The sequence below is a fragment of the Astatotilapia calliptera genome, chromosome 11 (genome assembly GCF_900246225.1).
Source record: "Astatotilapia calliptera chromosome 11, fAstCal1.2, whole genome shotgun sequence".
NCBI lineage: Eukaryota > Metazoa > Chordata > Actinopteri > Cichliformes > Cichlidae > Astatotilapia > Astatotilapia calliptera.
Genome location: NC_039312.1, coordinates 27,827,606 through 27,841,080, shown reverse-complemented (window position 1 = coordinate 27,841,080; position 13,475 = coordinate 27,827,606). Strand labels below are relative to the sequence as shown.

At 39.7% G+C, this 13,475-nt stretch overlaps 1 protein-coding gene across 1 annotated transcript in view; it reads right to left on the bottom strand.

Moving 5' to 3' along the window:
• The window catches only part of LOC113031425 (neural-cadherin), a 141,365-nt gene extending 128,125 nt beyond the window's left edge, over positions 1–13,240 (bottom strand). The window contains exon 1 of the mRNA XM_026183492.1: positions 11,721–13,240. Within this exon, the coding sequence (XP_026039277.1) occupies positions 11,721–12,684 (964 nt within the window). The 5' untranslated portion in view covers positions 12,685–13,240. The remainder of the gene's footprint in view (positions 1–11,720) is intronic.
• Positions 13,241–13,475: the final 235 nt, after the last annotated feature.

Here is a 13,475-nt window from a genome sequence, read left to right as displayed (position 1 = left end):
AGGGTGAAGGGAGGGTGGGGGTGACAGGAAGTTCACTGCAATTCTTGCTTAGACCTGCGGAAAAATCCTGCTTTTACTGCTGGAAACGAAACTGCCTCCTGAAAATGTTGAATGTCCCCAATATCTTCACTCCCGTGGCTTAGCGAGAGGTGATAAGCAGCAAGTAAGCAAGATGTGTGTGCGTGTGTGTGTTCGTGTGTGCAGATGAAGCCATAATGAAAGCCCTTCTTCTTCCTAAAGCACACTAGTTGAACTGCTGCTGCTGCTGCTGCTCCTCCAGAGGAACTATTTGTTTGGTTGTTTGAAAAAGATCTTTTTCCATGGCAGTTTTTTTTTTATCCTCTAAAGAGTGTGGTCTTTACATTTGAGGGCATAATTTCTTGATTTTATGTTCACATATTTAAAATTACTAACATGGACAAATTCCATATGCCTCACTTACAAAATAACTCTATCTTACTGACAAAGTAATTTTCTCTGTGAGTAATTACAATGGCTACAGAGAGAGCAACAAACATTCCTCTTGAAAGATAGCTAGGCATATATGTATCTACAGTAGATAATACTATACTATATAAAGAGTACATTTCAGATCCAAGAGCTCCATGCAATGTGTAAAAAAATTCTGTTGCCCAGAGAAATGACAGTAGTAGTGGTGAGAACAGGCCTTACCATTTCCTTTCTGTCTTCTGCCCCGATCCCCTAAAGAGACGAGTTCAGTCCTGATAAGGCGCTGAGTGGAGAGTATACTTTTTAATCAGCACAGCGACCTTGACTTGAAGCGGAGGAAGAGTGAGCCAAAAAGCGGACAGAGAAACCATCTCCCCTGGGGTCAACCATGAGGGGTGAGAGGAATAAGAACCCGAGGGAGACGAAGATGAGGAGGACAAAGCGAGGAGGAGGAGTGTCATGCTGAAGATTGATGGACAGACCAGGACTCTGGAGACGCTAAGGTTTTAAACGTGATTCTTCATGCTGCGGGGATCAGTGAAGGTCATAAACTGCTGCTGGATAAAACTGACACATCATTGAAGTCTACAGTTCATCACTCTAAAAAGTTTCTCTCACCACTTCCATGCTGAGTGACTTCTCTCATCCTGCTACTTTGTAGATATCGCTTTCAGTTTACTTATGCAGATAGAGGAGGAAACAATGCTTCTTTGACATATGGTTGATGATAGGTAAGTTCTATTAAAAGAAAAACTGGTGCAGCCTTAATGGGAGCCAACATCATCAAGTTTATAACCACCTGTTGTTGTTGTCATTTAGAGCCTGGACTTCAGGCTTATTGTGAGGAGGAAAAGGATGACATTTTTTTCAGATGCCAGTCACATAGTCTCTTTTCTTCATGTTTTTACTTAATTGGTAAAGGGGACTCTTTCTCAGATAATAAAACATACATATGAACTATGAAAATATCTTAAGTCTGAAAATGCAGACACTGCACACAAATGAAAAGTTATCTGTCCCATTACCTTTGGCATTCTAAATATGTGACCAATCTCTAGCCACATGCATTAAATGCAATTAGGCTAAATAGCACTGTAGCCACTGTAGTCAAGATGGCAGCTTCCACAGACCATCACTCGTTCCTGTGTATTTTTAAGACGTTAATTCTAAGCTTATGAGGAAGCATCAGTTTGTTGAAAGATGTAATTACACACTAAACAGTGTACATTTATGAACACATTATTTTTTTTCTATTAAATTAACAAACAAACAAAAAACTCGCTGAGTGTACCTTTAACTCAAAGCATACACAGATGCCACAGATCCATCTACCAACACACAGTGACTTCTGTTCTTAATAGTCATTGCATAGTTTCACTTTCTAATTGATTTTGCATGATAGGTCATTCATCAGGTAACATGGTCTTAAGTTGAAACAGATACGTCAGGATTCAGGCTGATTATCAACTTGCTCGGTAGCTGTCGGATTCTGTTAATTTATACCCTATGAATTTTCAGCCACACTAGCAGCGCCATCCATCTCATTATCAATCCCCCCGTCTGTTTCCCTCCTGAGCTGTAAGAGAACAGCATCAGCCGAAAGTGATGAGAGGCAATTAGCAGGGACACGTCAGCGCACACACATGAACAAACAATGATGTGTAACAACCCCGAGGGTGTGCGTATGTGTGTGTGCCTGAGTTTGCATTGGGGGAGTAAGCTAACATGGAGAAGACAGATGTGCAACATATACATGCTAACAACATATACACACAGCTGAGGTCACTGTCCAGTTGTTTGCATGTGTGTTTTAGTTTGTGTGTGTGTAGGTTCACAGACAGGGTGTTGTTTTTTGATGTTTTCCGAAGTAAACACTGCCGTTCAGTTACTGAAGGGGAAGTGTGAGTCTGACTGCAGATTACTCCTCTCTATCCCTTCATTCATCCCTCCATCCCTCAGCAGGGCAAGAGATGGAGACAGAGGGGAGGAGGAAGTCAGTTTGTATTATCACTGTGTGTCGGTGCAGGACGGCGAGAAGAGCAGCTCGACTAAACCGGGGAGAAAAGACGTCTCTGTTCACTTCTGTTATATAATCCCTGCTCACACGCCGAAGCTTCATCTGAACAAGTCTTGTCGTTATTACTGAGTGTTATGGTCTTATTTTCTTAGAAAAAACATCTGTCGACCAGCACTTACAAACATCAAGCTTCCCTACCAGCCCTATTTATTCAAACTGAGGTACAAGAGCTTTAATTTCCGAAGAACTAATGCTTAAGAATTTTCTCAGGGGTAAATATTTCTCCAAATATTTTAGTTTTGTCAAGATGCCATACTTTGAACTACAAATCTTACACTCATGTTGACAGAAGGATTCATCTTTTGGGCCCCGCTGGTAGGTTGTTTTATGTACTGGACAGAAAACACAAAATATGAAGTACCAGTTATGCAAGACATATTTTGGGGTGGGGTAGGAAACTGTTTTCTCCGGTTTTCATCCCAGACCCTGTTTTATATGCATTTGCATCCTTTTTTTGATGAAAAATTACTGTGTCATACACTTAGTACATTGCTGGATGGGCAAAGGAGGTCACCTTTTTCCTGCTACATACATTCTCTTTAACTCTGAACCCAACTGTTTCCAAAAGGTTTTCAAATGAGGTTATGCATGATGGGTCAGCAGCAGAAATGTTAAAGGTCAAAGAAAGAGCTGTAGAATGGCAAAGGAGAGTTGAGTAGATAACAGCAAAAAAGAGAGGGATAGCATGAGTGTGTGTGTCTGTGTGTGTGTGTGTGTGTGTGTGTGTGTGTGTGTGTGTGTGTGTGTGTGTGCGTGTGTGTGTGTGTGTGTGTGGTCCTCAGAATGTCATATGCACACATACACGTCTCCTGTGGTACCCTGAGTGGAGCAAAGTGGTGATCAAGCCTGCAGCTTGTGTGTGTGTATGTGTGTCTGTCCTCTGAACTATGTTATTAATTAACCCAGATGAAAGTTTCTCAAGATCTGAAACTTGGCTCTATTGGTGTATGTGTGTGTGTGTGAGTGTTTATTGGACAGAGAACATACATTAGTATGTACTGTGCTTTGATACAGTGGATATGCACTAAATCTAACAGCAAATCTAGTCTGGGCAATAGAGGTATGACAAATGTGTATGTGAGGATTTCCTGGGGTGGTTTACATATGTAGTGGGACTGCACTACATTATGAAATGCTCCATATCCCTACTGATAAGTTGTCTTACTTAGTTTGAAAGATACTGAGAATCAGAATCAGAATGCTTTATAAGGAAAATATGTAATTATTATTTATATTCAGTTCAGTGTCACATACAATGAAAAAAAGCTTCCAAATGTTTGCTAGTTGATCCATTTTGTTCAGTTCTGAGAGAAGCTGACAGTGAAAACTAATTTGTAAAAACACAGCCGTCTTGGTTGTCAAGCAGCAGGCTGGCAATCTCAGAGTTTTTGAGTTGAATTCTCAGTCAAACGAACCCTCTGACATGTTGCTGGATGGTACATTGAAGCCGAATATCTACTTATTGACAGAATTATTTTCCTGAGGGCACCAGGATACTGGTAGGAAGCATTCATTTTAGCTAATGACATCATAATGACGTGTGGAAAATATTGATTCGGTGTGCTGTAAGCGAAGTCGACGCTTTTGGAGCCAGTGACGCTTTGAAATCATACACTAGCAGCCTTCAGTGGTATTGCACTTTAAGGTACTTCTGCACTGGGTTTACTTTACTGACCCCCAGGTTAGCACAGAACTTTCTAAAATGTATATTGACAGAATTTGCTCTAAATTACAACCATCAAAATGTCTCTGAAACAACAAAACAGTTTGAAGAACTTTATGTAATAAAATAAATAAATAAAGTTCCATACTGTATATGCATTTATTCCACATTGCTGCACTGGGTGTGTATTTATTGGTCCAGTCAAGATTAAATGACCTTGTCCTACTTGGTGATTGGTGAGCAGTCTTGCCCAAGGGTACAGCTGATTGGCTGTCAATAAGCTATTAGGACAACACAGAGAAACAGAAACAATGGGGAGGAAGAGTGATGGAAAAGTGGAATGGGGACAGACAAAGAGGAACGGAAAAGAAAAAACTGTCTCTGGTCCATGTAGTTATCCACTGAGATTCCAAGTTTTATTACAGCCATGATATATTATGATGATGATTTATAGCCTTAAAAGTAGGTTATATTCTTGTTTTCATACAGCTAGAATGCTGACCGGACTGAAGCTAATGAATGCTAAGAATTAAGGAACCATTTTAGCTTCAAGCATTCTGAAAACAATTGCACGTACTAAAACTTACATTAGCATCATTGTTATATTGGCAAAATTCATCCCAAAAGTAAAACTGAATATAACACGTTTGAGCTAAAAACGGATGGATTTTGGAATCAATAATCTATATTCAAATATCTGAATGCATAAAGCTTCAGTATTTGTGCAATTACAAACTGTAAAAATGTTCAATATGGTGAATCCAGTCCATTATTTATGTGTGTTGCTGCTTTGTTGCCTTTTAAAAAGGTCATTCTGGGGAGCTTCAGCATGTGGTCACAGTAATTTATCCTCCAGCACTTTAGACACAGACACACACACACACACACACACTAAAATACCAACAAATACACACAGATATCGAGACTACTGTGATCAATGTATGTGGCACTGACAAACACACAATCACTCTGATGCTAAGCAGCCTCGAGGACACACAGTCCCATAGTGTTTGGCGTCTTACAAAACACACATTCACACAAACATGTGGCGCTGTGGCAGGTTGCTTCCGGCCTCGGGCTAAATCCAGAAATAAAGACAATAGAATAAACAGAAGGGGGAAAAAATGAGTGTGTGTGTGTGTGAGTTGTGTGTGTATAGGTGTGTATGAGTGTGTGTACGTTTGTCACCTCAGGGCTGCCAAGCACAGAAAATCTGTAGAAAATCCTGACAGACCAGGACCATGTTTGAGAAACAATGTGTATCTGTGTATGTGTGTATGTGTGTATGTGTGTGTGACACAAACACACTTTGGCTAAAACATTTAATAACAGTTAACAACAGTAGAGCTGCAGCTTAATGAGGGAACAGGCCCGTCGGTGTGAAGGCAGCTGCATTAATTGCAGCCAACAGGAAAGATTTTCTCATTTAAATATGCAAATAAACACATTTATTACAGTTAATGAGACAGTTAAAAAATAGAGGCTATGCACTCTGGGAAGTTTGTCTGAGTCATAGTCGCTAATTTCAGTTGGTTTTCTTGCTGCGTTCACATTTGATTACTTCACATGTTCACTGTTTCGTGCTTAAGTATGCTTGTTTTTCCAAGATTTGACAACATTTTATGACGTCTGAATTCAGCCCCCAGTATTCTTATTGAATAACCAATAATAAATTCCAATAAGTGGGGTATTCTTAAAGAATGCTGCTTGGAAAATTTAAAAAGGAAAATTGAGCCTGAGTCTGGTTCTATTGAAAATTCCTTCTTGTTAAAAGGGAGTTTTTCCTTTCCACCACTGCCAACTGCTTGCTCATATAGGCTTGTTTGATTGTAGGGTTGTATTATTGTTGGGTCACCTTGAGGCGACTGTTATTGTTGCCGCTACACTGAAAAAAAGGGATTGGCCATCTCTTGGATTTATGTAAGCATCTTGCGTGTATTTAACACAATTGCCTCATGCTTTAAAGTTAAGTGTAACTATTTAGTGTAGAAACTACATGATATGCATGGGTAGATTAAATTGTTCATATCATGTTCTAGTGAAGTAAGTCAATAATATAGCAATGTTAAATCTTGCGACACTGCACGGGAAGGCATCCATCTCAGTCAAGTCGAGCAGCCGCCTCTACTTTTTTCGGTATACCAAAAAAAGTAAATTGGGTGGTTGTTACATTAAAAGTCTACCTTGTAATTTGAACACAAGAATGTCATGTTTCTATCTTGAACGTAACCAAATCATGTAGGATTTGTATGAAATTCAACAACTTAATTTGTTCTTGTTGAGATGACATGATACAATCTAGTAAGAGTGGTTAGTTGCTGGACTCATGAAATTGACAAGATCACATAAGATTTCAAGCTGCAGGAAAATCACTGGAGTTATAAGAGGCAGACAACTACACACTACACACACCACGTGCATGCTATCGCTATTTATTGTGGTTTAACCTGTCAAGTTGCCTCACAGCATCTATATGGGCTCTTTCTCTTAATAATGACAAGTAGTTTTACTGACATACCTTTATCTTTATTAAGTTTAAACATAAGACCTTGCAGTATGTGTCGTGTAAAGCATTGATATGAAAGTGAAAGTGTAAAAAAGACCTCAAAGGCAGGATTTTCAATAAAAGTGTAGAATGCTACAGAGTGATACAAAATTCTTTGAAAACATGCCAGCTGAATCCAGCTGACATAACATGACATAGACCTGTAGAGCTTGTATTTTCCTCTACTAAAACAACCTTTGATCAAACATCTGGGATATTTTTGTGTCCTAGTCAATTCCTGATAGCAATAATCTACAAAAACTCAAAACAACTTCACCAAAACATGACAATATTGGGTATACTGGCTATGGAGGGGGTTAGAATGACTGATTTTTATGGCTAGGTTCTTGTGGTCTTTTCAGTGGAGTTCAGAAAATAAACAGAAGAACAGATTGTTTTCGAGGCCCAAACCTAACCTGTGCTTAAACCTTAACTAAACAATCACCGAAAACAATAAATATTTAAAAATCATCAGTATTGCTTTTGTCTTATCTTTAAATCTGCAAATGCTCACATTGAAGACATTATTTATGTACAAGTGTCACAAGTGGAAGTCATAGGCATTGGATCTGTTCTGTTGTTTAGACCTAAAGATGTGTTACGTAAAAGACTGTTGGCTAAAAATTGCCAGATTTACCAGCTTTTACCTCACCACAAAATTATTTACTCCGTTGCTCTCTTTTTTGCCTACGTAGAGGAAATTTGTTCAGTTACTAAAGTCATGGCCACGACACATGTAAGGAAACAAAGACAGCTGTTATCATGTGTTTAGATTTATAAACAGTCAAGGATAAAGCAGAGTCAGTAGAGTCACTGCTATCTGCAGTGATGGACATCCTGCCAAGGAGTAAGAGAGACCAGTGCGTGTCTGTGTTTGTGCGTGTGCATGTGGTGGTGGTGGTGGTGGTGGTGGTGGGGGGGAACATACACCTTGACATCTGTCTGTAATTTATTATATACAGGCAGTGAGGAGAACGTGGGACTGCAAGAATTGTGATTCACATCTTATGTCTTTTTTTTTTTTTACAATCTGCAAATTCAGAACTTGATTTTCTCTGAGTTTCTGAACTAAAGCAAGCTAATTTTTCAGGTCCTTGTTACACATTTTAGTCAGAAATCCTGCCTGACTAAAAGTAACTGATCCATTCAACTAAAAAAATACTATTGATTGATGAATCATTGTTAGATTTTTTTTTTTTAATGAATAATTTAGATGTAAACTTGATGATTTCAGGGAAAAAGAAGTGGTTTTGGAATGGTTAAAAAGCTATGTAGGGAATAGGCAACAATATGTACAAATAAATGAATATAAATCTAATTTGATGGATATAGCTTGTGGAGTATCTCAAGGTTCAGTACTGGGTCCAAAAATGTTTATTATGTACTTAAATGATATCTGCAGAGTATCGGAGATTTTAAAGTTTGTAATATTTGCAGATGACACAAATATACTGTGTTCAGGTGTGGAGTTGCCACAGGTTTTGGAAATGATCACACAGGAATTAACGATATTAAAGAAGTGGTTTGATATAAATAAATTATCATTGAATCTCGATAAAACCAAATTTATGTTGTTTGGAAACCAAAAGAAAAACATCGAAGTAGAAATATGTGTTGACAATGTATATTTAGAAAGAGTAAATGAAATAAAATTTCTTGGGGTGATCATTGACCACAAGCTCTGTTGGAAGCCACACATTACTTATGTTCGGGGGAAATTGGCATGGGGCATTGCCGTCCTGGGAAAAGCAAAGCATATGTTGGATCAGAAAGCACTGCACATTTTATACTGTGCTTTACTACTGCCATATATGAGCTACTGTGTAGAGGTCTGGGGAAACACATACAAAAGTAACACACAAACAATAACTATAATACAGAAAAGGGCCATTAGATTAATAAATAATGTAGGGTACAGGGACCATACAAATGCACTCTTTGTCAAAATGCAAGCTATTAAATTCCAAGACTTGGTGAAGCTTAAAACAGCGCAAATAATGTATAAAGTCAGAAATAAATTGCTTCCCAAAGAAATCTGTAAATTGTTCATAGAAAGAGAAGGTGGGTATAACTTAAGAGGGAAATGGAATTTAAAAATACAAAGTGCTAGAACAACTTTAAGAACTATGTCAATCTCAATTGCAGGAGTTAAATTATGGAACAGTCTAACAGAAGAAATAAAAGACAGTCAAAACATAAAACAGTTTAAAGTAAAATATAAAAACCTAATTTTAAATAAGTATAAGAATGAAGAAAACGGGGTTAACCCAGGATGGTAATGTTGCTGGTAATGGTGTTGCGGTTCTTTTTTGGTTGTTTTTTTGTTTTTTTGTTTTGTTTTGGTTTGTTGTTTTTCCATAACTTGTGTATCTGCAAATATACACATTCTGTATTTTTCATATGAAAGAAACTATACTGTGGTGGGGCTTGCTAATTTCTTGTTTTGATTTATGTATGTTATGTTTTGTTTTACTTCATATGTTTCATATGTTGTTTGTTTAATTTAAGACAAAAAAAATTAAATGAATGAGAGGTAAAACTTGAGGGGGTAGGGACAAATAAGTAAATACTTCAGCCTACTCCTTTTCAAACAAATAATGGAATGATATTTTGTAATGATTGTGAAGGCACATGTTTGAAATGTTTGAAATAAAAATGAACTGAACTGAACTGAACTGACTCATCTGCAGATCCAGAGGTTAAACTTATGTTCCCTGTTTGACCAGCATTAGTCAGGAACTTCCAACTGCAAACTATTTAAACACAAACAGCATCTGCTTAGCCAGCTGACCAATCAAAGACGAATGCACTGCCTCCACCAGACCGCTGCTGTTGCCCAGACCTTATTCCCACAGATCAAAATCGCAACCACAGCCGATGAAAGACAGTTCGCCTCAATCAGCCGGCCAGTTTATAACACGCTCAATGCCGTGTCGACCAAATCACACACTCTTTCTCTGCAGTCACAAACCAGAGCCAATCTGAGCTCGGCAGTCTGCTTTAACACAAACACTGCTTCCTGTCTGAGGTTCTGGATCTGTTTTGACTTGTGTGTTCAGACCTGGGAGATCTCCAGGTGAGCAAACACAACTAATTTCTACAAATAAACATCGGAGATGCAGTTTGTATCAACTGATTAACCAGATCTGACCAGGACACCGAATTGCCAGAACAACCACCACCATCCAGATGTGAAGAGTTTAGTCTTTTGATTAAACATTGACTTTGCAAAGTAGGATGAGCACATTGGCATCTGGATGTCATTTCATCCTGTCAAACACATCAGAGCTGCAAGACACTAACACATTTCAGACTCATAATATGTTAACCAGCAGATTTAATACTATTTTTAAATATTTCTTGGTTTTAAGTGAGTGTAGCACCAGATGTGAGAATTTTGCCTCTTTGGGGGTGGGGAGATTGTGACTGACAGATTGCTGGGATTGGGTGAGTTTTGTTAAGGGTTAATACATCCATATTTCACCTAAAGCCTAAGTAGAATTTCTTAGGCTATACAGCTTTCATTTGTCCAAGTTTTGACTTTGCTTGCTTCAGATTTTTGAAGACTCCTAAGTAAGAACTGGTCTTTAGGTAGAAAACATGTTCTTTTTAAATGCTGATATTCATCGCTGATGGTAAAGTAGAATAAATGTCTTTCTTTTTTGTAGTTTGTTAAACTCCTTTAAATAGGTCTTTGATCTTTCTGTAATTTCCTGAGTTATTACTCAAACTATGGCAATACTTATAAAGACAAAACTTGTTTTACGTAAATTTTAACACAGTGCACTTGGGCGTGAAAACACATAATTGTGTAAAACCTAGAGGCAGATTTGACCTAAAGAGTGCTACAACCGAAATAAGCTTGTAAGCTCACCTGTAATTGCAGGAAAAGAGACAAAACCATGCAAGGCATAGCTTATTTTAAACAAGTTTTTGCCTCTAAGCTTATATCTAAATCTTTTTTTAACCATGGCAATGTATGATGAAAGAGTGGCACACATACGACCATGTGAATATGGTTTGAAAAGCCGTCCTTTAACCAGGTCGTTATTGCTACATATCACAATCCAACCTTCACCACAGAAATGGCAGATTGGATTAGTCTTTTGGAAATCATGGATATATGAATATTTTATGTTCAGGCTGTGTAACCCTTGTGAATCCTAACTAATAAAGGTGCTGTTAAAAAGGCTGGTAAGCAAAACAAATTCTGTACAAGTGCTGTTTGCCATTTAAATAATAAGCTGCAGTCCAATTTTTTTCCTTTTGGAGAACTATCAACACGTGGATGTATGTGTGTGTGTGTGTGTGTGTGTGTGTGTGTGTGTGTGTGTGTGTGTGTGTGTGTGTGTGTGTGGTAACTGTATTTTAAAAGTAAAATCTCTGTGTGAAGTGTGTTGACTTGTATATACTCTGCCTCACCTCGCTCTCAGTTCTGTTTGTCCTTTAACAAATTACTGGCAACAGTAATCTCACTCTGTGTATTTTACTCGCACAGACTTTCACACGCACACACAAGAAACACACACTTGGCAGTGCCGTGTGGAGTGTTGTAAGGAATGAATGAAAGAGTGGAAAGTGACCGTTGAGGTCGATTTAAACTCAGATGGAAAAAAGCCAAAACATACAAAAGCACGCGCGCAAACTTCTCTAAATGAATGAGCACCACTCAATTCTGAAAGGAAGATTCAGCAATAATTTTAGGGAGAAATTATTGCTGAAACTGTTAGAAAAGGTACTGAAAAGGTAATGTTCCTCCACATTACGATTACTAACTTTGGTTTTACCTTGCTGACTCCTGGCCCTACTTTTAAATTTTAAAAAAGAGATATGTGGCTAAGACTCAATAAAATACACTTTGAGTACCACGTCTACTTCAACATCCAAAGGTAGACACCAGCCTCCTAAGCCAGCATGACAATCTTCAGGTAAGTCTGGCTTTCTTTGCGCTTTTACGCACGAAAAGAAAACCAGAATTTTCTTACCTCGGAGGCTCTGAATCTTCACTACCACCTCGGCGGGCTCTCGCAGACTGCGCGCCAGGTACAAACGCCCCGAATCCCGCTCGATCTGGACTGGTGAGTCGGCTTCGGATATCACTTCAAACCACCGTTGATCGAACCTCTGGTCAGGAACTGTGAACACTAGGTCGCCAACTCTGACGTGGTCCGGAACGGTAACTGTGTAGGTCAGCTCCTCGGACAGAGCCCGCGGCATCCGTCGCGCTCTGTTGGACCGGCGGACGTTGATGCGCAAGAACACCGGCTCACCTATCAGTGCTAAATCTCCTCCGTCCTTCACGTAAATGCGCAAAGTCACCTGGCTGAATCCAGCGAGAGATCCTGCTAGGCTCACTTGTCCGTTTTGTGGATCCACGTGGAGCAGGTACAAGTCCGGTGATGCGTAAAAAGTGACATGTCCATTGCTCTCCGCGTCACCGTCCTTTGCGTCAAAGCGAGCCAGCTCGGTTCCGGGCGGCGTTAATTCATCTACTTCAATCGTCTTGTTCCCGCTGGTAAACAGAGGGATGTTGTCGTTCTTGTCGGACACCTCAATCTGGACGATGGCTCGTCTCCTCATACACCGAGTTGGCAGCTCCACCATCAGTTCGTACATAGCTATAAACTCCCGGTCCAGTGCTTTTGCGGAGACCAAACATAATTGCGCTCGATGGACCCGATGCCCGCGGTAGTGAACAAGTCTGAAATCTGACGCGTAATCTCCCTTCAAACTGGCAGTGAGGTTCGCACCGGGGCAGTTTGCAGCTGTGACAGAAATTACCACCCCTTCCACTGGCGTCCCAGCTGGAGAGTTCTCCGCTATCTGGCCGAAGTAGCGCGCTGGATGTCCGTGCTGCGCAGACAGACACACCGGTGAGACGTGAAGCAGCAGGAGCGGGAGCAGGCATAGGGTGTGCAGGATAACCAGCCCAGTTACGGCTTTGGTCATGTTTCCATCAAACCCGTTTCACTTGCACAAGATAGCAAAGTGTTCGCTAACGGGTCTCTGTTTCTTAAAATGACCCAAACAAAAAGATTTTACGCATAAAAAAGAATAGTTATCTCCAGGAAAGCGCAAAGTTCCCCAAGGAAAAAAAATCCAATAATCTAAATATTCCCATAAATTATGCCAGTTTAACTTGTAAATCAGTTAAATTGTCACAGGTAAATGTGATTGCTAAGAAGAGCTCAAAGTCCATCTAAAATGCAAGGAAAACATCAGTAACACTATCGTTCAGCGCTCTCCTCTCCAGTTAATTAAGAATGAAATGACAAGAGACTTTTACGCGCAAATAAGATAGGTCTTCTTCCCCACTGCTATTGAAAAAATATGGATTAAGCAATAAAAGTATTATTAAAATAAGCAAGTCTTCAGAGCATATTTTTCTTAGTCCAGCTGCAGTATTTCCAAGTTGGTCCAGCGTGTCTGGAGCGTCGCCACTGGAGGATGGAATAGACTAACGGGCACAGAGATACCCAACTGCCTCCATGTGGATCTGATGGCACCGCCTACCAGCGTGGAAGAGAGAAACTAATCACGAAGCAGGAGCAGCACTGAGTGACAGGATGAAAGACCCACCCACTGACAGGCTGAGTCAGCGGATGGGGAAAGAGAGCAGAGAGAAAGGGACCAACAGGGAGGTGGGGTTTGTGGGTAACGTTAAACCTTTCTCATCACGGCCATGGCAAATTTGAGACGATTTTCAATCAAAACTGAGGACCCCGATAATCTCTACCAGA